This window comes from Oncorhynchus keta, unplaced genomic scaffold (genome assembly GCF_023373465.1).
Source record: "Oncorhynchus keta strain PuntledgeMale-10-30-2019 unplaced genomic scaffold, Oket_V2 Un_contig_23193_pilon_pilon, whole genome shotgun sequence".
Lineage (NCBI taxonomy): Eukaryota > Metazoa > Chordata > Actinopteri > Salmoniformes > Salmonidae > Oncorhynchus > Oncorhynchus keta.
The window spans coordinates 11,255-37,500 of NW_026283254.1; the positions used below are offsets into that span (position 1 = coordinate 11,255).

Sequence of the window (26,246 nt, forward strand, 5' to 3'; positions counted from 1 at the left end):
CAAAAAGCTTTACACCCCATTCACCAGAGTGGACGGCAGACGACCCCAGGGGATCCCCAGGCTTGAGGACACCATGGCTGCGTACCTCGTCCCGGGTACGAGCTCCTGGCCGTCACCCAGAAAACCAACTCTACCTCCATGAGGAGGAGATACACTGCAGTACTTAATGCAGCTGGTGGCCACACCAGATACTGACTGTTACTTTTGATTCTGACCCCCCATTTGCTCAGGGACACATTATTCAATTTATGTTAGTCACATGTCTGTGGAACTTATTCAGTTTGTCTCAGTTGTTGAATCTTGTTAAGTTCATACAAATATTTACACGTTAAGTTTGACTTAAATAAAATGCAGTGAGAGGACATTTATTTTTTGCAGAGTTTATAAGACTTGGCTGTGCTCAATGACTGTATATATATATATATATATATATATATATATATAAACACAACTTGGCTTTGATCAATGTATCACCACTCAGGATATGACCCAGATGCAGACACAGGAGGCAGATGGTTCAGTTGTCAGAATATTTATTATAACCAAGGGGCATCCAAAGGGGCAGGCAGAGGTTCATAGTCCAAGGCAGAGTCAAAAAGGGACAGAACAGCAGGCAGGAAGGTTGGAACCGGAAAGACTAGAAAACAGGAAACACACTGGTAAGACCTCACAAGACAAACTGGCAACAGACAAACAGAAAAGGCCGGTATCAATACACAGGGGATAATGGGGAAAAATAGGAGACACCTGGTGGGGGGTGGAGACAAGCACAAGACAGCTGAAACTGATCAGGGTGTGACACAATGACTACATAGGACTTGACTAAATTAATATATATATAGGCAGAGGTTCATAGTATATATATATATATGACTTGGTTTTGCACATTGATCATTTCTGACTTGGCTTTGCTCAATGACTTACCTACCAAAGGTTGCACTGTGTTCTTTACAATGGAGAAAAGCATATAATTGAAGATGCCCAAACTGTGGAGATAACAATAGAATGTGAAGTTAAAGTTACTGGTTTCCATCTGTGGCAATGCTTTTCCCTAAATGTTTATGACAACTATAGTTCCAGAATAGCCTAATCTTTTGAATACGGTATAGTTAAAAAAACAGCAACATAACTTTAACATTATCTTAGCAAGGCAGCTACACTGACAGCGGTCAGTTACCTATTTGTTGATGTTTGTCCACTCCACGTGGAAGTCACCATGACGTTCCTTCCCACCCACAGTTCATGAATATGCAGGTCTATATGTAGTCTGCGTCATTATTCAGAAACCTAAACAAGCATTTCCGCTCTTAAGCAGGAATTACATTGAAATAAGGGTGGCATTCCCCTCTGGTGGGTCCTTTAATATAAGGGCAGGTACAGGTGGCTAACTGCCAAAATAAAGGAAACACCAACATAAAGTGTCTGAATAGGGCGTAGCTTCCGTACACCTTGGCATAGATTGTAGAAGAGTCTGGAACTCTTTTGGAGGAATGCCATCATTTTGTTGATGGTGGTGGAAAACCCTTCTCAGGCGGCGCTCCAGAATCTCACATAAGTGTCCAATAGGGTTGAGCCTGGTGACTGAGACAGACACACATACCTTTTAAACACCCTATGCTCCTTTCAGACCTCTCTTTCAAAGCAGAATATAATGAAGAGATGTTGTCTCCGCCCTAACAATGGGAGTCGATGTCCCAAAGGTGAGAAGGCAGGAGGTCTGCTTAATAAACAGAATGTAGTATCCCCACATGGACAGATTTTGATGGGATTGGACCATTTCTCTTCGCTTCTTCCTCTCTGATCAAAATCACTGAGATCTCTTCTTCTAGCCATGGTAGCCAAATAACGGGGAACTGGGCATTTCTAAGCATGACCCTAAGCATGATGGTATGTTAATTGCTTAATTAACTCAGGAACCATACCTGTTTTCAATATACTTTATATCCATTGGTTACTCAAGTGTTTCCTTTATTTTGGGAGTTACATACACATTTTTGTTTAAAAAAAATGTAACCTTTATTTAACTAGGCAAGTCAGTTAAGAACAAATTCTTATTTTCAATGACGGCCTAGGAACAGTGGGTTAACTGCCTTGTTCAGGGGCAGAACGAAATTAAAATTAATTGAATGCTAATTTCTCTACCAAGTGTAACCACGCCAGGCCAAGACTTCCTTAACCGGCTTCTTCACCTGCAGATCATCTGAGACCAGACACCCGATGAAACTGCGGGTTTGCACAACTGAAGAATCTCTCCACAAAACTGCGTGCTCGTCGTCCTCATCGGGGTGTTGTCCTGACTGCAGTCGTGTCGCAAATGTTCAGCTTTGATGGCCACTCTGTTCAAGGTGAAGAGTGCCCCATGGAGGCTTTGGGGTTATATGGGCAGGTGTAACATAACTTTGGACCATACCCGGGCAAACCAGGGACCCTCTGCACACAACAACTGACACCCAACTGTTACCCATCGCTCCCTTGCAGTCTTGGCTTTTGCTACTCAGAGCAAGTGACATCACGGATTGAAACGCTATTTAGCGCGCACCACCGCCAACTAGCAAGCAGTTTCACATCCTTTACACAGGCATAAACTACAGACAAACTCAAATGCATTTTGTCGATGGTAATTTGAAAGCAAAAATATACTTTGATGAGGCGCATTGCCATCACCTAATGTTTCAGCATGATATCGCACTGCCCCATGTCTCAAGGATCTGGAAGCAATTCCTGGAAGCGGTGTCAGTTCTGCCATGGCATGCATACTCAGACATATCACCCATTGAACATGTTTCAGATGCTCTGGATCGATGTGTACGACAGCGTGTTCCAGTTCGCGCCAATAGCCAGAAACGTCGCACAACCATTGAAGTGTCAACATTCCACGCGAAGGAGCGGTGTTGTGCTGCATGAGACAAGTGGTCACACCAGATACGGACTGGTATTCTGATCCACGCACATACCTCAATACCTTTTTAAAATGTATCTAACTAGACGCATATCTATATTCCCAGTCGTGTGAAATCCAGATTAGGGCCCAATTTATTTCAATTGACTGACAGGAACTGAACTCCGTAAAATTTAACTGTTGCATTTGGTTTATTTTTTGTTCAGGGTAAAAATCAACTTTCCTTATTTCAATAATGTATAATAAACCTACATTGCAGTGAAAGTGACAACCCATGCATTATATTAATGCATTATGACAAATTCTGCCAATCTGAAATGTATTGTTGACATCCACCAAATATCTGCAGGGGTGCTAAGGTTCTAAACCAAATGTTAGCTGAGGATGGATGCACACATTACGTCTATTCCATGCGTCTACATGTCTATAACCCAGCACATTGTGGCTAAGACACTTAATCCTAAACCAACTTCATTCAATTGGTGTAAACCTTCATGAAAAACAAACCTACATTTATACAGGGTTTCAGGGAAAGGAAAATAACACCCATAAAGGGTTTGTTTTAAATCTCCTAGACAGACAATCATGATTTCTTCTCACTCATTTATTAAAGGAGAGCTTGAGTTAGCCACTGACACATGCTGTTAGTCTTGAGAATAGACAGGTTCAGATCAGTGAGCCAACGGCATACAGAGGCCGTGTCCTCCAGGTGCCACCGTGCGGCTCTGTCAGAAAGAGAAACAAAAAAAGCCTAAACAAAAAAACAAAATTCAGAGGCAGGAAGTGGTCACCCCTTGACATGTACACACGCCCCTCTTCCATTCCCCAGTCCTCTAGTCAACACTCCTCATACAGCAGCTGGGTCCTACCAAGTCTGATACTTCTAGGAGTTTATTACAGCTGGGGAAAATGACATTTTCACATGGTTCCAGAGCACAACTACACCAGTTAAACTTGTCGTGGAAAGGGTTAAGTCAATTTCATCAAAAGACCAGATGATTCTGAACAGTTTAACAGGATGGAGAGGAAACTGAATTAATACTTGTGTTCATTTGTTTTCCCTTTGTGGAAGTGAGGCCAACAACGCTCCAACCATCAGGATTCAGGAAGAAGAGGGTATAGACCACTCCAGTGGGCGTTAACACATTATTGACTTAAAGGGGAGGGGTCATCCTCTGGAGGGGGCAGGGTCTTATTGACAGTCCCTCAGACAAATCAACCTGGTCCCTACAGTTAGTCGAGTGCAGGGGAGACTGACTGGATAGGGAGGGGGACAGCAGGAGGCTGCAGTGAAGTCCACACACGCTACAGATCAGAGATGGAAAAGGAGATGGGGAGGGAGATGGTGATCTAGGAAGGAGGAGATCCAGGAGCTAGATGTTTAAACATGGTCTTGTTGTTTTCCAACAAAGGAAGGGGATAAGGCTTCTCAAGCAGTGTTGAGGAGGTCTTGGATGGCCTTCTGTTGAGTTTCATTCAGCATCGTAACACACTGGGTCCACAGTCCTCCAGAACCCTGGAGGGGGACACAAGAAGCTTTTAGATGAAGAAACTGCTGACTGACGACTAGACCTAGGACATGTCAATGTGGGACACTGACAAGGTGGTTCAAATGAACCTCGGTTTGGTTTACGCCAATATTCAGTATTCCTCAATGCTTGGCTCAAAAAGCAGAAGTTCCCAGATTGAACAAACTCCGGCAAGTAGAGCATTCCCTCACCTGTACTTGGCGGATGACATTTGCCAATCTCTTGCTGCATGCATCCTCACTCTTGACCGACTCGTTGGCGACCCCTTCAGCGATGATCTGGAATATCTTGGGAAGATTTGCATTGTCTGGTCCAAGGACAATAGGATTGTTGCTGTTGGAAGGAAAATGCATTAACAAAGAGAACATCTATACCATAGACATATCAGCTGCAACACTTGGGTCATGTTCATTAGGCGACAATGTAAAACGTCTAAAAGCTAAGCAACAGAACACTAAATAAATGTTTTATTGGCCAAGTTGCATTAGACAACTCCCGGTTTGTCAGTTTCCAGCCATTTGGAGCCTAATGAACACAAACCAAATCAGTAATATTAAAGTCAGTCCCCCACCTTTCAATAAGGTCACAAAGGAAGTCAAAGGTGTGCACAGCTTCCTCCTTGTCTTCGTTGAGTGGCAGCCAGGAGAGCCAATGGGGAAGGATCTCGTTGACATTGGCACACTCAGGCCTGAATCTCATGACCTTGCCCACGGCTGAGATGCAGTTCTCTGTGGCGTTGACATTCTCCTTGACCTTGGAGTCTGGAGACTGGATCACACCCAACAGCGTGGGCAGTGCCTCTGGAGAAGAGGATAACCAGAGTCAGGAGAAGGCAGAGACAAATGTCATGGGATGCATGTCAACAGTGCAACAAGCAGGCTATCCATAGTGGGCTGTAGCCAAGTGAGCAAGTCTAAATCATGATTTGCCCACTGACTAGGTTCAATGTAATCAAGTTAGATACATATTCCTAGATAAATAGAGGGCCTTCAGAAAGTAGTCAACTCCACTTATTCCAAAATGTTGTTGTGTAAAAAAAGCACAATTAACTTCAATCCCACCGTGTAACTAAAAGTAACAAGTTAAGGGGTGTGAATACTTTGATGACACTAGCTGGACAGATAACATGACCCTGATTGTCTCAGGTACCGGTGCAGAAGGGTCGGTAGTTCTCTCCTCCGTACTGAGCCATGACTCCTACGCCGTAGGCTGCAGCTTGTCTCACTTCGGGGCTGGTGTCACACAGCGACAGGGCCATGGCCCGCAGGAAGAGTTCCGCGTATTTAAAGGAAGAGGGGCTGCAGTGCTCAACCACGTCATCAAAGATGCACAGACCCCACTGCCTGTCTGCCCACGGCCTGCTAGGACACTGGAGACAACAGCAAGAGGTCAAAGGTCAGCCCTGTAACAGCACCAAGCTTCTGTTAATTAAATCCTACAGGTTTGGCACACCAATGTGACCCCACATACATGGACATGTTCATTAGGCACCAAATAGAAGAAAACTGACAAACAGTGAAGACTAGAAACACTAGTTTTCCACGAGGTTGTGTCACGGTGTGCCCTAATGAACATGACCAAGGACCATGTTAATGTCAGTCCGTTGGAGTGAGTGATGGAACGATCCTCACCACGAGCTGTACGATGAGCTGTAGAAGCTGCTCAAACCACGGCAGCACTTGTTCCTTGTAGCTGCTGAACACAGAGTGCAAAATGTCTGACACCTTGGTCAGTATGTACACATCGTTTTCATCCTGCAGAGAACACAACAATCACATGGTAGGAAACACTGCCAGGGAAATGGGAACAGAACAGTTGGTTCATGCAGAAACGCATCATGCAAGACAAGGCTGAAATATGTTGATTCATTCTAGAGCTGAATAAACACTTGGAAAAAGCAGGTGTGAACACACAAACACTGCTACTGGACAGTACAAACTTGACATGGCTCACATCAGTGCAGTCACTATTGCTGTAAACTTGAAGATTTAACAGCCACATTACCTTGCATCTAACAAGTCATTAAAATGCCCAGAAGGTCCGTCGTGAGGAACGCTCACCTCGTCTTGTAAAGTTTCCTCCATGCCCTCGTCGTAGTCCTCATCCTGTCGTTTGGCCTGTCTCAACTCCTGGTTCTTAAAGTGTTCCTCCAGCTTCCCCTTCAGAATCCCTCCCAGCTCTTCAAAGTGCTCGTTGTTCAGGCAGCCCTCTCCCATTAACTCAATACACTGGAGGGCAACCACAGTCAGCATCTCTCCATATCATAAATTAATTACAACTTAAAATTCATTAGATTAATTTGTGTGGAAATGCTACAGACAATATAATCTGAGCATGTGGGATGGGGGGGGATGGGGGGTTACCTTGGCAAACGAATGCATGATTTCTGATAGGACATCAGAGTCTGGCTCTGTGCCAATGGCCTTGATGAGGGCGTCGCACATGAAGTGCCACATCTGTGTGAGGTAGTCTGGGCCTCGTACCCGCGCACACTCCAGCAGCAGGGGCATGGACTCCGCTGCTGCCACCCGCACACGTACAGACAGGACAGTCAAGGACCAACCACAGTGGACGACAACAGTCCCATTCAGAGACCTGCCAGACAGCCCAGCCAACAACAGTCTTCAAAAAACACATGACGTTCAACATGTAGTGAGCGCTCCCATTAAAAGGATATCATCGTGGAAGTAGAACTTGAGCAGAGGAACCATCAGCTTGACCACCTGTTCTGTGTACTCTACAAACCCTTCCTTCAACTCTTTAGCATAGCACACCTGGAGAACACAGAGACAGGCTTTTAGAAAGAAGACCTGCTGAGTTTATTAAAATCCAAGACAGCTTATTCTTAGTCTTGGGAAGGAGACAGGGTTAGCCTGAAAGCAGAGTTTGGGTAATGTCCAGGATGAAAAAGGAAATAGATCTAATCCCTAAACTGGAAATGACTCCAAATCTAAAGCAATACGGCAGCCATGTTTAAATGAAGTTCTATTGGCGTGTGAGCAGCACTGCCCCTCGCCCAGTCTCACCAGCATCTGGCAGGCAGTGGCCTTCTCTTCCAGCCCGGCTGTCTTGATGCCGAAGCTCTGCTGGTCTCCCAGGTTCACAAACTCCCATCCATCATCCTCAGACATGTTCTCCATGTCCTGGGCTGGGGAGGGAAGCCAGGAGAAAAGGTTTAGTTAGCCACAGGACACTACCCTTCACACAAGCATAGCAAGCCAGTTGAATTGCATTTCCATCAGGTTTTGACTTCAATAATTGAGATTCTATAGTGACTATGGGAAGCTTGCAATGTTCTATAGGAGTCTACTGTGTATACCAAAATCAATTCCAACATCCAACCAGCGTAGAACTTACTGTCCAGGAGGGCCACCTCTGGCTTGATAGAGGCAGTCTTCATTAGGGGCCCCATGACCACAGGTAGGTACTGCTGGAACTCTTTCCCCAGGATCTTACACATCCTGGCCCAGGCTGAGATCATGTAGGAGATCTGAGGGAACAGACAAACAGGGGTTCGTTCAGTATGGAGAAAACGGTTTGAAATAACATTTTATTTGTCACATGCGTCAAATACAACAGGTGTAGGTAGACCTTTACCTACAAGTCCTTAACCAACAAAACAGTTCACTTCTTGAGGGTCGGGGGCAGTATTCAGGTGGTTGACATGCCCAAAGTAAATTGCTTGTTATTCAGGCCCAGAAGCTGGGATATGCATATAATTGGTAGTATTACATAAACTCTGAAGTTTAAAAACTTAAAATAATGTCTGAGTATAAGAGAACTGATATGGCAGCTGAAAAACCAAGGAGAATCCATCCAGATTTTGTTTTGTTGACATCTGCCCATTCAAATGCTTGTTTATGGGAAAATCAAAGGAACACCTCCCAGATTGCAGTTCCTAGGGCTTCCACTAGATGTCTGTCTTTAGAAAGAGTTTTATTAATTTTATTGGTAACTTTTGGGATTCCTTTGTATGGATTTTGAATGAGGGAAACAGGTGAATTATTGAGTCAAGCGCACCAACTAAACTGACTTTTTGGGGATTTAAGACAATATTTACTAAATAAATTAGAGTAAAAAAGTGAACAGGAACAATGGGGAGGCACTACCAGACCATGTCCAATAACAGATTTGAGATTTCAGTTGCAAAACGTTTCACTAGTGTTCTCTACATAACCCAGCAGTTCAGTTCCCAAAACAATGCAGATAGAAATGCAACAATTAGAGCAGACAGCAGTAATCATATCCATTCTAGACAACACATCTGTAAACATACCTGTGGGTCGTCATCCTCCAGGTCATTGAAGTCGGTCTGGGTCTTCAGCAGCAGCTGCATCACAGCTGACGCGTCAGGCATGAACTGAGATAGAAGGCCAATCAGTCAACGTTTCACCAAACAGACAAATACAAAATGGATGGAGAGGAAATAACACTGAAAGTACGGGCATTGAGCATGTATGCAAATCTTTGTGTGTGACAAATCCTCTTGCATAAGAAACATGTACTGAACACCTGGTAGACAAAGCAGTGTGTACCTTGTCCTTGCCGACAGCCAGGCCGATGAGGCTGATGCACTCAATGGTCTTCCCTCGGAGCAGCCGCAGCTCCTTCTGCACAGCGTTCTCCACGATATGTTTGAGGGAGGGCATGAACAGGTCGTAGTAGGGAACAAACTTCTCCTCGGCCGTGTCCGCCACAGACGCTATGGACGTCACCACCTGCTCCAGAACCAGCTTGGTACCCTTCTGGATCAGCTGGGACGGTGGACAGAGGGCTTCATTAGCTTATTGCCTAGATGAGTAATTCAGTGGCTTAAAGCATCCACAAGTTAACATGGTCATTGATCATGACCTACCAAGGCCCATTAACAAAGACATACGTCTGATAAGGGTTTGTGCTGCAAAACAGATTAGACGGATAATGTACAAATCAACAAAGATTGGTATTTTTTCCCTAAACAGATTGGTAACACTCAAAGCTGAAACGCATTCGATGACGTCAAATAAATAGATTGTAAATGTAGTCTGACATTAAGTAACAGATTCCTACAGCGAGAGAAACCCGTGGTGGAGAACAGACTTTTAATCTCCCAAAAGGTCTTACTGCTAAACCATAGAGGACTGTCGCAGAGAAATACCTTGTGGGTTGAAATGTTTTTAATACACACACTAAGACAGAAAAACAGCACACATTGACAGATATACCTCCTGTAGTTTGGCCACCATGATGACATGTAGGTGCTGGACCAAGCTGTCCAGATAGGGGATCAGGAGGGACTTGGGACAGTCCTCAGTGAAGTTGATGAGGGCCGCGGCAGCGTGGGCCTGGACACGGGGGTTGGTCTGGTCCTCCATGGTCTGCAGTAGGGCAGAGATCACCTGGTGGGAGAGGGCACAGGGTCAAAGGTCAGCGGACATGAATATAAATTTGCATCAGTGATGAGTTTGATAAGCTGTGCAGGTTTAAGACCCTGTTTGACATGGGCACTTTCTTTACAAGAGGTGGTAAAACTGCCAATGGAAAACAATGTGTCCTCAAAATCCAGTTCAACAAGTCATGTGGAAAAATCCATTATACCTTATCGTGGAATTTCTTTTGGAAGGTGGGGGCGAAATCGGTGGCCATCTGTCCGATGGCGTTGCATGCAGCATAACGGACTCTGGGGTGCTGGAAACAGAGACAAAGGGTCAACAACAAATCACATCAGGGAGAAACCACAACTCCAACGTGAAACAGATTCAACTGAATTAAAAAATACTTTGTGACAACTGCTGATGTAAAAGGTCTTTACAGACTGTAGCCCAGTTGGTACAGCAGGGGTTTTCCTGCAACGCCATGATAGTGGGTTTGATTCCTGCGACCAACCATACTTAAGTTACGCACGCATGTCTAAGTCGCTTTGGATCAAAGCGTCTGCTAGATGGCACGTATATTATATATGAAGGCATTTGATTGGTTGAATAAACTCACAGGGTCCTGACAGAACAGTAGCAGGAAGCTGACGATCTCGTTGAGGATGGCCTCCATCTGTTGGTGGCAGCCCTCCCCGATGGCCGACAGCGCCATGAGGCCGGCGTGGCGGTACTTCCAGTCAGCTGACACACAAACATACAGTTACTGACGTGTTGCTAGGTAACATCACAGCTGGGTCATACCTGCCACCCTATGGTACATGATCCTCATGATCGAGACCATGTCCAAGAGAGTGGTTCTGGATATGACAGATGTAGTAGAAGTGTTTGAAATCAAAGATAAGACGTACGGTTCTGCAACATAGTCATGATGTGCTGTTTGATCATGGGCAGCACCATCTTCCCTCCCAGCCCACAGGCCATTCTGTCCAGAGCGCTCTCTCCTGCAACTGCATTGCTGTGAAACCCACACAAAAATACAACAAGTTAACAACCCCATCCTACATTACCTTGGTCAGATTATGCCTTCAAGCAATCACCTTTGAACCTTTTGTACACGCTATAACCATTTTTGCAGTATGCCTCATCAGCAGTGCAGGAAACACAGGTTTAGGCTGTACCAGTTGAAGATTGTGTGTATGTGATGTAGCTGGCATAGAGATGGAATGAATAGAACAGGCTTGGAAACTAACCCTAGAAATTTGACTGGTAAACTCATGGTACATTTGCAATGGCTGCCTGGTATTGTGATGCAATCATTTTCATGGTATTATAGAATGTTTATTAAAATTATGCTAATTGATGTAGCTCATGCAATGGTATGCATTTGTTACAATGTCAGTTGAGTTGAACCAAACCACAGCACAGATTGATGGTACACTTCCTGCTTAGCTCCTCTAAGAGTAGACTTGCACTGGCCACCAGACCACCCATCATTGACTTGAATGGGGACGGCCGTTCTATTCATTACATTTCTGTAGTAGCTAGGCTGTACCTGTCAAAGTCATCGTCCTCCAGCTCATCAGCCATAGACCACTCCTCGTCCTCCTCCAGATCCACCATCATAGCCAGCATCTGGGGAACTGCACAGAACCACCACACCAATACATCACTGACTTTACTGTGACCACTGAGGACAAACAATGGTGAACACTTAGTCAACAGCAAACTACAAATACTTTCCTACATTTGGACTAAACAACCCAATAGTGACAAACCTCCAAACTAAATGCTAGCTTCTGCTGCTGAAACAACCCTCAAATGAGAAACTGTTCAAACAGCTATTCGGTTGCATTTTTAGCCTGCAGTCAAAAGGAGTCAGACTGAAATAGCACTTTGAAGTGCTACAGCACACAGCAGAGAGTTGATTTAGACACTTCCCAAAACAACATTTCCTTTAGCTGCACACAGTTTACCTCTGAAGAGAACAGACTGACTGCATCTCCACTGGCATGAGAGAAAATGTACTTCCTGCCATCCCTTACAAAAATACATCTGAGTGAATCAGTACACCTCAGACAGCAGACTGGGGTGATGAGACAGGGACGGTTTGACCATCACTCACCGCTGGATGCCACGATGGCGGTGTGTTTCCTCAGCATAGCGGCGGCAGTCTCGGACAGCGTGACGATAACCTCCAGGGCCAGCTGCCTCTGCATGTTGGTCAGGGTGGTGTCAGCACACAGCTTCAGGCTGAGCTGCAGGGTGGCCTCCAGGTTGGGGCGCAGGTACTTGGGGGCCGTGTCAGCGATCTCAACCAGAGACTTCAGCACAGAGTCATCTCCCTGGTAACACGACTCATTCACCGCCTTACCAGAGACCGAGAGGGATCGTTAAAACCAGCAGAACGGGTAAAGCTACATTACAATAGAAGAACACATCACATCTACAGATTCATCTGAGAAGGATTCATTATTAAAACCACTAACAGACAACATGTAAGGGTACATCTGTGATTTGACTGGAAGAAGCTAACTTCCCCGGAGCAGACGTGGGGGCCTGTCTCACCTGCAAGATGCCTGGCAGCAGGTCAGAGAAGTGCTTCAGCAGGGCAGTGTTGCCCTCGTTGGACAAGACGAAGGAGGCTGCAGCGCGGGCAGCTAGGGTACGGATCTACAGGGGGGAATAAGGGAGACAATGACACTACCAGTTCGGGTGACAATAGTTTATACCAGACTTGAGTTATCCTTCCAGGAGCTGGAGTGACTTTGAAAGCTGAAAACATGTCTGCAGAGTTAGGAGTTTCTATTCAAATGGAGGTGGCGAGTGTTACCCCTGCATGGCACTCACCTGCGGGTTCTCCTGGTCCTGCATACACTGGACCAGCATCCTCTTGATCACCTCCATGTAGTGCTGCTGCTGGTTGCCAAAGATACCTGGGAAGTTCCTACAGAGAAAGACCATAGTGGGAGTTATGCCAAAGGCTGCATATGCAAAGCTTAGGCTATACTCACGTCATCGTACAAGAACACAGATCAACAAGTAGTCATTAATACTTTGTTTTCAGAATAAATCATGAAGTCTTGGGGGGTATTGGGTTGGATTTCTCACCAGAATATATGCAGGGCGGCCTCCCTCAGGCCAACGTTGTCAGAGTTGACCGAGTCAAACAGGAACTTGAGCAGCTCTGGCCACTGGTTGTTTCCATCATCATCTAGAGGAACCATGTAAAGACAAGAGAATGTAGTATACCAGACTGAGCTGAAGGAGCCTGTCCATATCACTCCACAAGGGGACACAGCCAAAGTGTTTCATAGTCAAAACCACCATGGTTATGCATGGACCAAGAGGTCAACTGCAGATCCCCCTCAGCTGTCCCCTAACCAACCTAGGAGGTTGCGGCAGAGCTCTGCAGCGATGTCGGCGACCTTCTTGCGAATGTTGGGCGAGGCCTCTGTCTGGATGCTGGTGACCAGCTCTGTCTTGATGGCCGTCTGCATGTCCACCGTCAGGCCGGGGTAGATCTCCTCGAAGGAGGACGACAGCAGCCGACGCAGCAGCACCGCCGCCATAGTCTTGACCTGGGGGGGTGGGGGACACATTTCATGGTTACACCAGAGGTCAATGCCTCCATTTGATCAAAGTTTAACACAATTAAAGTCCACAGTTTCAGTCGGTCAAAGGTGTGCCATAAGTCTTCCTTGGCAACCAGTCCTTAACCCTGACATGTAGATATCCGAAAGGGACAATTGGAAAAGCAAAACTTGTCTCAACATACATGACATCCCCCTGAGCAAAGCCTAGCTCTCTGAAACAAAGATCTAAACATGTCAAGTAGGCAGCAGAGGTATGCGGTTCCCAGTCCTGCTCCCGTTTCACCACTCTATAAATACTGTCACGCGAGAGAGGGACATGGAGGGCCAGGCCGCCTAGCCCATCCAGTGCACTACTTTTAACCAGGGCCCATCTTCAAAAGTAGTGCGCAATATAGGGAATTGGGTGCCATTTGTGACGCAGAAGAGCTAACAGATGCTGCTCAGCAATCACACCCTCATCTGAATAAATGAGAAGAGGACGACTCACTGGTCATGTTCCCCTGCTCAGACGCTGCATGCGTCGACCAATGGTTACGTGCCACAGCGACTATGCTGTCAGGCACCAGATTGCTATTGTGGGGTAATCCCAGGTGAAATACCTATCCAGGCGTTGTAAGATCTGGCATTTGTCAGCAACGTCCAAGGAGGCAGCATGAACAAAGTGACGTGACAATGGACATGTGTTATTACACTATTACTGTGCAGGTTGGTGAGCATAAAAACAAGGTATTTGAGCTGATGCAATGCAAAAGGACTACTTCCAGAAGATTAAATGACTACAGGATTCCTAGGATAGAATGGATGCTGCACTACAACGGTATTACACAATAAGAATTTGGCTACAGAAGTACTGTGACACGGCTTTGTCTTGTGACTAAATTTCCTTCCAAGACTTGTTTACATGAGCTCATTCTCCCCCTCAGAGAAATTATTAATCTTTAAGAGTCAACCATGGGCAGCAGGTAGCCTAGCAGTTGGGCCAGTAACCGAAAGGTCGCTGGAACAAATTCCAGAGCAAACAAGGAGAAAAATATGCCGATGTGCCCTTTCGCAAGGCACTTGACCCCAATTGCTCCTGTATGTAGCTTTGGTTAAGAGTCTACCAAATGACTCAAATGTAACAAACCTCTTCTGCGCAGGCTGCATCTCGGATGGCCTGCAGCAAAAATGTGATCTTTGTCTGACCGGGGGATGGTGTCATACGCTTCCTGCAAAGAGAGAATGCGTCAGTTAGAGGAAGCATTCACGTGTTCTCCTGAAAGCAATTGCACTGATAACGGAGGTGCGTGGGGTCATAGAGTGAAATTCAGGGTTATGAAAATCTCCCTTGGTGCAAAGTTAGACTAATAGGATAGGAGTTGTCATCTTAACTAGAAGCTACTCATTAGTTTGTCTAATGCGGCAGCTGTCTGACATCTGGTTATTAACACTATGGCTGTTGCTGGATGCTTGGTGACATTGGGGGGGCACTGCACATTCTCTCTCCAACAATGTGGATGTATGCCCCAGGACACACCCCACCTCTTCAAGATTCCTGCTAACTCCGTCACTGCTGCTAAACATAAAAAATAAACTAATGGGGGAAACACTGAATTAGTTCTGGTTCATAGGTGGCATCTAATCTTTTAGTTTCTGCACCCGGAACCTTGACAGGGTCAGCAAATAAGAGCACATAAGCCCACCACAGGACAGTTTGGATTTATTGGTGCTATATATAGTGTTAGGTTAATGAGTGTGACTACATCTAGCTCTGAGTATCTTCACAGTAGATTACAATGCCCATAGCATTGACCAACGACATTTAAAATGGACTCATTGAATCTAAACTTGTTTTATTCTATCCCTGCTGTCCAGTACGTTGGTAGATATAATCCTGATCTCCATGACGTTCTCTCTGTGTGACTAAAGGATTCCGATGAGCTTAACCATCGGCAGACACTCATTGTCTTTCATAAAGGAAAGTGCTGACCGCTAGTGGGGGATGAGTGCGATAAGATTCAAGTGAAACTCAAAGCCAGAGCTCTGATGAAGAGACCGTCCATAACAATGCGCTACGGATCCCAATCTCGGCTTGATCACGGATAAGTATGTCTAGTCAGTGTGAAAACAAGATAATTAACGTTAACTGCTAATCCTGGTAGCTAGTTTCAGAAACTGAGACCAGGCTATCCATGAAGATTACCAACTAGTGACACAGCTGACCAGGTAGATGTGTGGATTACACGCATGCTAATACAGGCGTGCTCATATGATCTGTATATTTACAAAGATAGCTTGCTATCGTGTTAGATACCGACCTAGTTGCGACACATCGTACCTGAAACAAAAAGCCCACAGGTCCGGACAGACTAAGCTCTTATACATGTAGATTTAGCGGACGTAACGACTGTAAAACGAACTAGTTTGTTAGCCATCTTATAACTAAAGTTACGCATCATCACACCAGCTGACATGACATAGGGAGTAAGCGAGATAACTAACAGTAGTTTGTAGCTTCGGACTCTAAATGTATTGCAACATAGCTGACTAACTAGCTAACGTTAGCTACATTTCCGACCGGGGCCCTTGACAATTTTATGTTGTCGATTAAACGTTGCTTTAGATAGCGTTACTGGGGTCGATTTCTCAAGTCTTCGGGTGAGGAACCAAAATATTTAACTACCTAAAACATAGCTAGTTAAACTAGTAACGTTAGTAGCTACTGTAACCGAAGTGGTGATGTGCATATCAATGTGTGTCTCTAACTTGCTAACTAGCTAATGAACGTTAGCTGAGCACGACTGTAGTGTTAGCTAACGTTAGTTATAGATAGAGAAGGGCCTTTTAAAATCGTTGACGAAGCCTTAATGACTTGCTTACTAACGAAGTTTCATGGATAAATGAATTGTTCCATTTCCACATGCTACATTTTTAGCCAACTAGTTAACGTTAGCTGCTAAGCCGTAGACTAGTCCACTTCGGCTTCACACGTGGGCTGGGCTAATCGCAAATTGGTTAACTCTAGCGAGTAGCCTCAGCGCGGTGTTTATCGACCTAGACAGTATATTTTGAGAGCTTACCTCGGACTGTTTCCTGATGTCGTTGTCAGGGCTCATCAGGTTGCCCAGCAAGATGTAGAACTGCTGCTGCTCCGCCATTGCAGTGAGATCCAGAAAACGCTCAGCCAAGAGAGACCGCGGAAAGGAAAGCCGGCAGACGTTGCGACCCCTTGCACCGGACACAAAACACCCCAGGTCCTGATTGGCCTCTATTATCAATGCTACCCTTCGTAGATTGGTTAGATATATTGGGATAAACGTAGATGATAGGTGTTTGGTATATGTGTTCTTCTTATTGGACAGTGAAAATCCAACCACGAAGCGATTGGTGAATTTTCTCGGCACACCCGCCTGTAGAATTAAATGGGCGTTTCTCTCATTATTTCGATGATGTCATTACAAAATATTACAAAAGCGCGGGAAATTAACACATTGTGGGAAAATAGCAGATAGAAAGTCTTTGAGCGCAGTGAACACGGTTGCGCGGGGAGAGGATACAGTTTACGTGAAATTGACGACAAAAGTGGATGTTTCTTTTGCATTTTAGCCAGTGGTGGAAAATGTACGCAGTTTTCATTATTGAGTCAAATTAAAGATACCTTAAAAGGAAATTACTCAAGTTAAAGTGATAGTCACCCAGAAAAAAATATTTGGTTTGAAATATACTTAAGTATCAAAAGTAAATGTAATTTCAGAAATGTACTAAACTATCAAAAGTAAAAGTGTAAATCATTTCAAATGTCTTATATTAAACAAATTAGTTGGCACAATTGTTCGTGTTTTTTTAAATTTACGGATAGCCAGGGGCAGACTCCCAACACTCAGACATTCAGAAACAAACCAAGGGATGTTCTCTTGATAAGTGCGTGAATTGGACCATTTCTGTCCCGCTTCAAAATGTAACGAGTACTTTTGCGTGTCAGGGAAAATGTATGGAGTAAAAGTACATACTTTTCTTTAGGAATGTAGTGAAGTAAAAGTTGTCATAAATAGTAAAGTACAGATACCCCAAAAAACGACTTAATTAACTCGTACTTTAAAGTAATTTTACTTAAGTACTTTACACCACTGATTTTAGCTTACCTTAAACATTTTCAGAAACTTAGCCTAATTCTTATTTTTAACTAGGCAACTAGGCAAGTCAGTTAAGAACAAATTCTTATTGTATTATTTTTATAACACGTTACGTTAATTATCCTGACTTGCTGCGTAAGTTCTCCTAACCTACTACGAAAATCCCCTTCTGGTCAATTCTGACAAACCGTTTCCCTTTTAGTCAAAACGAGTGAACAGCAAGCAAGTATTATCTGCCACACCAAAATACATAACAGTATTAACATATTGTGTGTAGCCTAATAAGGCGATGTGTTTATGTTGCCATCAATTCAGAAAAAAATGAATGTGAGACTTTTTCATTGTTCACATAGTTGGCAAGGCTATGCAGTTTCTGTTAGCCGGCGGCTGCCTAAAATGGGGTAGCTTGCTCTGACAAATGTGACTGATGCAAAAGCAGCCAACAATCTGTGGTTCCATTTTTGTCCAGTTCACTGTTGTAGGCTACTACTAAAACTATAATAAACTATCTCTGGCTACACTATGGACTATCACTTCCAAAATAACATTTAGATGTAATATCACATCAGGGCAATAAAGGGACGGTTATAGATAGGGAATCATAGCATACACGTTTGCTTATAAATATTTCCATCTGCATTGTTTAATGTATCTACATTTCTAAGCTACCCAGATAACAAACAAAAAATGTACCGGAAGTGATATTCACGTGTCAACCTGGCTAGTTCAGTTCCGTTCGTTGCGGAGGAGGAGCTGTGCGTGGTGAAGTTGGCTGAAACGATAGAAGAGCATATGCCATAGCATGTGTTTATAGTAGAGCTATTTGCTTATAGTTTTACTAACTGAATTACCGTGGTCTGATTTGACGAGATGACACAAAACTGCAGACCCCTCAAGCGCCCTGGTGTCGGAGTAGGGGTTCTGGTCACAGATTCAGCTCACTCCAGCTGCGTCCTCGTTGGAAAGAGAAAAAGTGCAATGGGCAAAGGAACGTATCAGCTACCTGGCGGTCATCTAGAATTTGGGTGAGTAGCTAAGTATTTCTTAATGTAAACAAGTGTGTGATATTAATTTCATATTAAAGCTCACCAATAGTTGTATTTTTTCATTTGAAGAGAGACCTGGGAAGAATGCGCACACAGGGAGGTGATGGAAGAGGCAGGAGTGCGCCTGAAAGAAGTCAGGTTCGCATCCGTGGTGAACTCCATCAAGCTCGATGAGCAGTACCACTACATCACCATCATCATGCAAGGAGAAGTGGACAGGAGCTACCCAGCAGAACCAGTCAATCTCGAACCAGAGAAAAATGAAGGTGAGAAACCTGGCTATCCCAGTCTCCTAGGTTCCCATGAATTCCAATGGTATTACTGTATTTGGCCTGCACTATTTACTACACTGGTAAGTTAATGATTTCTATCTGAGTTTATGTAGATATTTTTGCCTCTCTGTCTGTCTGTCCCAGGTTGGACATGGACACGGTGGGACCAGTTTTCTCAAGAGGACCAACTCTTCCTGCCTCTGGCCTGCCTGAGACAACAGGGCTTCCAGCCGTTCAACACCACATAACACTGCAGCTACGCAGAAACAGAGAAGAGAGGGGCGAAGCACAGGGATAGAAGACACATCCATTAGAACTGCTTTGTAGGACCTAAACCATTCAGGCTGTTGGGTATACATGGTAACGGTTGAACTAATGTTGATTAGCACCTTTGGTTGGGTAAACATGGCAACGGTTGAACTAATGTTGATTAGCACCTTTGGTTGGGTAAACATGGTAGCGGTTGAACTAATGTTGATTAGCACCTTTGGTTGGGTAAACATGGCAACGGTTGAACTAATGTTGATTAGCACCTTTGGTTGGGTAAACATGACAACGGTTGAACTAATGTTGATTAGCACCTTTGGTTGGGTAAACATGGTAGCGGTTGAACTAATGTTGATTAGCACCTTTGGTTGGGTAAACATGGTAACGGTTGAACTAATGTTGATTAGCACCTTTGGTTGGGTAAACATGGTAACGGTTGAACTAATGTTGATTAGCACCTTTGGTTGGGTAAACATGGTAACGGTTGAACTAATGTTGATTAGCACCTTTGGTTGGGTAAACATGGTAACGGTTGAACTAATGTTGATTAGCACCTTTGGTTGGGTAAACATGGCAACGGTTGCTGGACTTATGAGGCGACAGCTCATGGATCTAACAGAAGGAAGTTATGACAACAAATCATTACGGTTTGAGTGTATTTATTTAAATGAAATGTTAATGCAAAGCACACTGTACTACAAATAACCTGTATGTGTTTTGTCAATATTAAAAGTAACATAAGAAGTAGATGATAATTTAACAGTTTTACAGTAGAGTTTTAAAGACACAAGTAACATACCACACTTGACAAAATAAGTGTCTCATCTGACTCCTGCAGTCCTCCCAGTCTACAGCAAGATGGCGCCAGAGACCCAGGCTGCCAGCAGTGTGGTCCACAGTGTTGCCGTGACGGTGGCAGCATAGCTGTAGAAGGCCTTGTCGTGTGTGTAGGTGATGATGTGTTGTGCTCCGGCGTAGGCCTCCTCACAGGTGGGCTGGATCTGGTCCTCTGGGAGCTCGAAGCCGTGTTCGCCCTTGTCCCTCAGCTCAAGGTGAAAGACAACGGGATGCCGATCAGCCTGGCAAAGTCCTGAGACGAACCCGAGAAGGGATCTGGAGACAGAGAGAGTTTTATAGGCCAGTAGTTGTATAGTCTGTTCCCATTGGATTGCCATGTGCCCAGTATAGATGTGGGTCTTGATCAAATGGGATTAACCAGGCATTGCTCACTTCAGTGTTTGGTGACTCGTTGTCTTCCCTCAGCCTTACTTACACAGGATATCAGGTGAGGTGCCTACAGTGTAGTCCTTCCCATGGACAGCCTTTATAGCCATGGCTGCTCCCAGACCCACCTCCATCTGGCAACACAGAGACATACTGCAGGTTAATATGGTCAGAAAACACGTGCACCCCGTTGATCCCCATTTTAAAACACTGGTCTATTACAACACAACTTATTTTGCGGGGCGGGCGTACCAGCTCATCATGGTTGGGTGCTGAGATGTTGGGATGTCCGTAGGGCACCAGGAGCTGCTGGCCATAGGAGTGGATGGTGAGGAAAGCCAGAATATCTTCTCTCATTTTCCCCAACATGTCTGTGACGGCCCAGGCCTCAGACTCAGAGAGAGCCTTGGTGCCGCAGTAGAGCAGATTGCAGCAGTCTGTCGAGACACCAACCACTGCACAGACAGGAGAGGAAAACACAGTAAGGATGTGTGTGTGTCAGGGTTGGGGTTGGGGTCAATTCAGGAAGTAAAACAAATTCCAAATGTTCCTCATTGAAAAACATTGAGAATTGTAATTTCAGTGTACTATCTGAATTCAATGGAATTGACCCCAACCCTGGTGTGTGTGAGTGAGTGTGGTTTAGAGTTAGAACCATACTCACTGCCCCAGTTAGCGTAGAAGTTACGATTGAGGTCTGTTCCATAGCAGGTACAGCCTCCTGTTCCTGGAGATCTGGACTTCCTCCACAGTCGAGTCTACAGAGATAAGAACCACTAGTCACTAACTGGAATGATAATACTGTCATCAATAATATTTATGTTACAATATGTCATCCAAGCCAATAGATGGCGCTCTTGTTACTTCTAAGGTCTACTCATATAGTGTACCAGCATGTCTAGGTCTATTGTGATCTATGTACTGTACTGATAACACCTGGCAGAGATGTGACGCAATTAAAGACACAATTTGTCATATTTCCAGTAGTTTCCAAGAATGTGTCAAAGCTGGTCTGAAGTAGCATTAATCAGTACTTACACTTTCATTATGCCAAGAGTAGATGTAGCCATCAACGTTTAGGACTGGTGTGATGTAGAAATCTAGATTTTTTCATCATCTCATTCACCTTGGTGTCGGTTTTGTACGTTCTCAGGATCTGTTGGTAGAAATCAAGGAGGAGATTCTCACCAGTACTGCTTCATGCTCTTTAATTTCTATGATAGTACACACACACACACACACACACAATGTTTTGTACAGCTAACCTTGTGGGGGGGACACAATTCAGTCCCATTCAAAATCCTATTTTGCCTAACTCGCAACCCGTACTCTTACCTTAACCCAAAAACCTTACCTTAAACCTAACCCTAGCTCCTAACCCAAAAAGTAACCCTGGCGCCTAAACCTAATTCTAACACTAATTCTAACCTTAACCCTAAACCTCCTAGAAATAGCATATGACCTCATGGGGACCAACAGCATGTCCTCAGTTGGTAACATTTTTGTTTGTTTACTATTCTTGTTTCGTTTACTTCTGGTCCCCACACCTCTTTAACGAAGTACTGGCAGAAAGCGGGAGTGATCCATTCTCTGGCGTGGATCCCACAGTCCATCCAGATAGCCTTCTTCCTCTCAGTAGAACTCAGACCAATCTGCAACATAACAACCAACAGGAGATCTCCATTGAGCTGCAGACATTGGCCTCTTGGGTCTAGTCAAAGCAGAAGAACACTAGTGATGAAAGCTACTTAGTGGTTTCCCTGTAAGACTGACCTAGCCAGGGCCAGGCATGCTGACGACAGTGAATGCAGAGAGAGAGAGAGAGAGGTGAAGAACCTTCAGTAAGGTGATGTTCCTCCTCATATGTTTGACCGTAGACCATGGAGGACACAACATCTGGGTTCTCCCTCTTCATCTGCTCCATCCATGCTGTAATCTATAGGGAGAGGTACCAGAGTCTATGCAGTGAGGACTCAGTCATTCTTTGTGTGTGTGTGTGTGTGTGTGTATTCTCTCTCACCTCTGACATATTGTGGTACCTGGTGTAGTAATTTCTCTCAGTGGTCTCCTCTCTACTCCAGACAGCACTGTACATTGACACACATACTCTATGCACATCAAACGAATACATCTTGGTTTGGTGGTTATAAATTGGTTGTAAATCAGCTACCGATGTATGAATCTTTAATAAAATTCCTGTTAGTCTGACTTGTTAAGTCATCCTTCATAGGAGACTAACCGTAGTAGAGTTACAGTATCCCTCCCAGACTCACCTGTCCTGGGCTCCATGTCCACTCTGGACAGCCAGAGATAACAGAACCAATCCAACAGAGCCCAGACCCAGCATCATCATCAACAATGTCCCTCTCTCCTTTACTAACAGGTCTCACAACTCACTGTGTCTTCCAGCTGTCAAATCAGTCACCTGGGCAGCAGGGAGAGGACTTTATACAAGTCCTCATCTAGATGAAGACACGTGCAGCCCCACATCTAGATAAAGACATGATGTAAGAAACTGTTATCTCTGTTATGTCATTACAAGAAAGAGAACAGAAAGATAGAATGGCGCTGATCTAGTGGTAATAAAATAAATATGTAAAGCCACACCTTTACCTTGATCAGAAGAACTCACTAGTCTGACGACTGTGATTATCTCAGATGCACTAAAAGCCAATTTATGCTTGATCCAAAAGAATGTTAGTAAGTTCCATATAGAGGGTGTGTTGGAAATTGCGGCGGATCTGGAGGCATGTTGATAAGGACTCGGTGAAAGTGCTAGCCACTGCCCTCATTCAATGCCATTTTGACTACGCTAGTACTTCCTGGTTTGGGGGCTTATCTAAGCTTTTGAAGGGGAAGCTCCAGATAGACCAGAATAAGCTGATCAGGGTGGTATTGAAGGTGAGTCCACGTACTCCCATAGGTAGGAGCTGCTTTCAGGAACTAAACTGGCTGCCTGTTGAGGCTGAGGTGTTCCAGATTAGACTGGGTTTGGTTTACAGGAGTATTTATGGTTCTGCCTGTTGAGGCTGAGGTGTTCCAGATTAGACTCGGTTTGGTTTACAGGAGTATTTATGGTTCTGCCTGTTGAGGCTGAGGTGTTCCAGATTAGACTCGGTTTGGTTTACAGGAGTATTTATGGGTCTGCCTGTTGAGGCTGAGGTGTTCCAGATTAGACTCGGTTTGGTTTACAGGAGTATTTATGGGTCTGCCTGTTGAGGCTGAGGTGTTCCAGATTAGACTCGGTTTGGTTTACAGGAGTATTTATGGGTCTGCCTTTTGAGGTGTTCCAGATTAGACTCGGTTTGGTTTACAGGAGTATTTATGGTTCTGCCTGTTGAGGCTGAGGTGTTCCAGATTAGACTGGGTTTGGTTTACAGGAGTATTTATGGTTCTGCCAGTTGAGGCTGAGGTGTTCCAGATTAGACTCGGTTTGGTTTACAGGAGTATTTATGGGTCTGCCTGTTGAGGCTGAGGTGTTCCAGATTAGACTCGGTTTGGTTTACAGGAGTATTTATGGGTCTGCCTGTTGAGGCTGAGGTGTTCCAGATTAGACTGGGTTTGGTTTACAGGAATATTTATGGGTCTGCCTGTTGAGGCTGAGGTGTTCCAGATTAGACTCGGTTTGGTTTACAGGAGTATTTATGGGTCTGCCTGTTGAGGCTGAGGTGTTCCAGATTAGACTGGGTTTGGTTTACAGGAATATTTATGGGTCTGCCTGTTGAGGCTGAGGTGTTCCAGATTAGACTCGGTTTGGTTTACAGGAGTATTTATGGGTCTGCCTGTTGAGGCTGAGGTGTTCCAGATTAGACTGGGTTTGGTTTACAGGAGTATTTATGGGTCTGCCTGTTGAGGCTGAGGTGTTCCAGATTAGACTGGGTTTGGTTTACAGGAATATTTATGGGTCTGCCTGTTGAGGCTGAGGTGTTCCAGATTAGACTGGGTTTGGTTTACAGGAATATTTATGGGTCTGCCTGTTGAGGCTGAGGTGTTCCAGATTAGACTCGGTTTGGTTTACAGGAGTATTTATGGTTCTGCCTGTTGAGGCTGAGGTGTTCCAGATTAGACTGGGTTTGGTTTACAGGAGTATTTATGGTTCTGCCTGTTGAGGCTGAGGTGTTCCAGATTAGACTGGGTTTGGTTTACAGGAGTATTTATGGTTATGCCTGTTGAGGCTGAGGTGTTCCAGATTAGACTGGGTTTGGTTTACAGGAATATTTATGGTCCTGCTCCCAGATATCTAAGTGATTACTTTCCTTGTGTTAGGGATGCACATAATCACAGCACCAGATCAGGTGTTGTTAATGTGTGCTTCTACAGGTTCAGGAGTAATGCTGGGAAAGGTACTTTCTTGTATACTGGAGCCTCAGAATGAAATGAGTTGCCTCTGCCCACAAAAACAGCGTCCTCTCTGGGCAGCTTTAAAAATAAAGTAAAAATATGTTTGATGTCTTCTGTGCCCATATGAATAACCCCTATGATGAAACGACAATGATGAGATAGATGTTCTTCTTCTTTGTTTTTATGTTTTATTATCTCAATACCACACTGTGTTTATCTGTGTTCAATGTTGTCTAGCCATCTTGTCTCAAGAGGACCACAATGGAAATAAGTCCCAGACTTTATTGTGTGTCATCCTCCATGATTTTACTCAAGTGCATGTATGGCTTTTTAAGTTTTATGTGTGCTTGTTTTTTAAAATGGTCGAATTAATAAAATAAAATAAACTGAACAGAAGCCAAATTGAGCTCTGTACCACATCACTGTGCACCTCCCAAATTGTGTAATGATGCGGAAGGGTCCGTATAGCTCTGTATAGCTTCATATAGCTCTGCATTAACATGATTGGTTGACAGTAGGTGGGGGCAGGAGGTCCTGTATGAACACAAGCTCACTTCCTTGACAACTTCCCTCACAACAGCTCTGCGAAGTGCAATAAGTATGAAAGCCCTGACTTCTGCAGAGGCTGTATTACCGTAAATACTGCACGGCCAATGCAGACAACAGATTGACCAAGCACTGCCTTTAATGCTCCTCAGCTACACATGGACAGGGGAGAGGGGGTCAACGTAACCTTCTGCTACCCAGGAACAGTGGGTTTTTGTTCTACTTTACTTTTTTTATACAAACAAATGATAGTACTACTGATATTGATTAGCGCATTGTTGGGAACGAGCAAACAAGAAAGGCATTCCACTGTACTTGTGCACGTGACAATAAAAACTAGAAACCTGACAGAGGTGAAAGCAACTGGACACAATGGTGCTGTTGGATCTGATCAAGTTAAACAGTCAAATCTTGCATCCGGAGCAGAGAGGTTGATCTAATGTAGAACTGGACCTTCACTGAACTCGTGGGGCTCGATAACAGAAGCAGGACGTTACGACAGCATTACATAGCAGTTGAGTATATTTATATCACGGAAATGTTCATTCAAAATATACTACTGTACAAACGTGTTTGTGTTTTGTCACTTTTAACGTCCGTTATATTTTACAGCAGAATTGTAGAGAAACAAATAACAAAGCACAGTTGATCAAATAAGTGATTGAACAGATTATATAGTCTATCGGAAAGTTTATCACTTTTGTCCAAAGTCTCATTTCTGAATATACTGATAAACTGCCACCATCTCCTGGCCTGACTCCTGCAGTCCTCCCAGTCTACAGCAAGATGGCGCCAGAGACCCAGGCTGCCAGCAGTGTGGTCCACAGTGTTGCCGTGACGGTGGCAGCATAGCTGTAGAAGGCCTTGTCGTGTGTGTAGGTGATGATGTGTTGTGCTCCGGCGTAGGCCTCCTCACAGGTGGGCTGGATCTGGTCCTCTGGGAGCTCGAAGCCGTGTTCGCCCTTGTCCCTCAGCTCAAAGGTGAAAGACAACGGGATGCCGATCAGCCTGGCGAAGTCACGAGACGATCCCGAGTTGGCATCTGGAGACAGAGTATAGGCCA

At 44.6% G+C, this 26,246-nt stretch overlaps 3 protein-coding genes, 2 long non-coding RNA genes and 1 pseudogene across 8 annotated transcripts in view; 2 read left to right on the forward strand and 4 right to left on the reverse strand.

The window, feature by feature from the left end:
* Positions 1–3,071: 3,071 nt before the first annotated feature.
* LOC118374892 (importin-5-like) lies at positions 3,072–16,611 on the reverse strand. Its single transcript, XM_052505338.1, is given in 25 exon segments — positions 3,072–4,415; positions 4,620–4,761; positions 5,000–5,228; positions 5,578–5,797; positions 6,060–6,182; positions 6,489–6,656; positions 6,792–6,964; positions 7,106–7,202; positions 7,455–7,576; positions 7,786–7,918; positions 8,705–8,788; positions 8,964–9,182; positions 9,633–9,806; positions 10,006–10,095; positions 10,399–10,523; positions 10,691–10,797; positions 11,335–11,422; positions 11,905–12,148; positions 12,348–12,452; positions 12,630–12,726; positions 12,891–12,993; positions 13,168–13,360; positions 14,502–14,564; positions 14,566–14,583; positions 16,435–16,611. Coding segments are annotated over 25 exon segments (3,282 nt in total). The 5' UTR covers positions 16,513–16,611; the 3' UTR covers positions 3,072–4,328.
* Positions 16,612–18,167: 1,556 nt separating this feature from the next.
* LOC118374890 (nucleotide triphosphate diphosphatase NUDT15) lies at positions 18,168–19,257 on the forward strand. Its single transcript, XM_035761371.2, has 3 exons — positions 18,168–18,512; positions 18,603–18,799; positions 18,950–19,257. The coding sequence occupies exons 1-3, from the start codon at positions 18,358–18,360 to the stop codon at positions 19,051–19,053; spliced, it is 456 nt and encodes a 151-aa protein (XP_035617264.1). The 5' UTR covers positions 18,168–18,357; the 3' UTR covers positions 19,054–19,257.
* LOC127921699 (uncharacterized) lies at positions 19,083–19,632 on the reverse strand. 4 transcript variants are annotated; one of them, XR_008109364.1, is made up of 3 exons: positions 19,483–19,632; positions 19,291–19,386; positions 19,083–19,194 (listed from the first exon to the last, which is right to left on the reverse strand). It is a non-coding gene; the product is annotated as an uncharacterized LOC127921699 (long non-coding RNA). The 4 variants fall into 4 exon arrangements; XR_008109363.1 differs by having other exon boundaries at positions 19,084–19,194; positions 19,435–19,584; XR_008109362.1 differs by having other exon boundaries at positions 19,120–19,242.
* A 198-nt stretch (positions 19,633–19,830) lies between these two features.
* On the reverse strand, positions 19,831–22,706 carry LOC118374886 (carboxypeptidase O-like; annotated as a pseudogene).
* The window catches only part of LOC127921700 (uncharacterized), a 6,617-nt gene continuing 1,074 nt past the window's right edge, over positions 20,704–26,246 (forward strand). The window contains exon 1 of the long non-coding RNA XR_008109365.1: positions 20,704–21,198. This is a non-coding gene — a long non-coding RNA (uncharacterized LOC127921700). The remainder of the gene's footprint in view (positions 21,199–26,246) is intronic.
* LOC118374888 (carboxypeptidase O-like) overlaps positions 25,688–26,246 on the reverse strand; it is a 2,948-nt gene continuing 2,389 nt past the window's right edge. Inside the window, exon 9 of the mRNA XM_035761370.2 lies at positions 25,688–26,225. Within this exon, the coding sequence (XP_035617263.2) occupies positions 25,960–26,225 (266 nt within the window). The 3' untranslated portion in view covers positions 25,688–25,959. The remainder of the gene's footprint in view (positions 26,226–26,246) is intronic.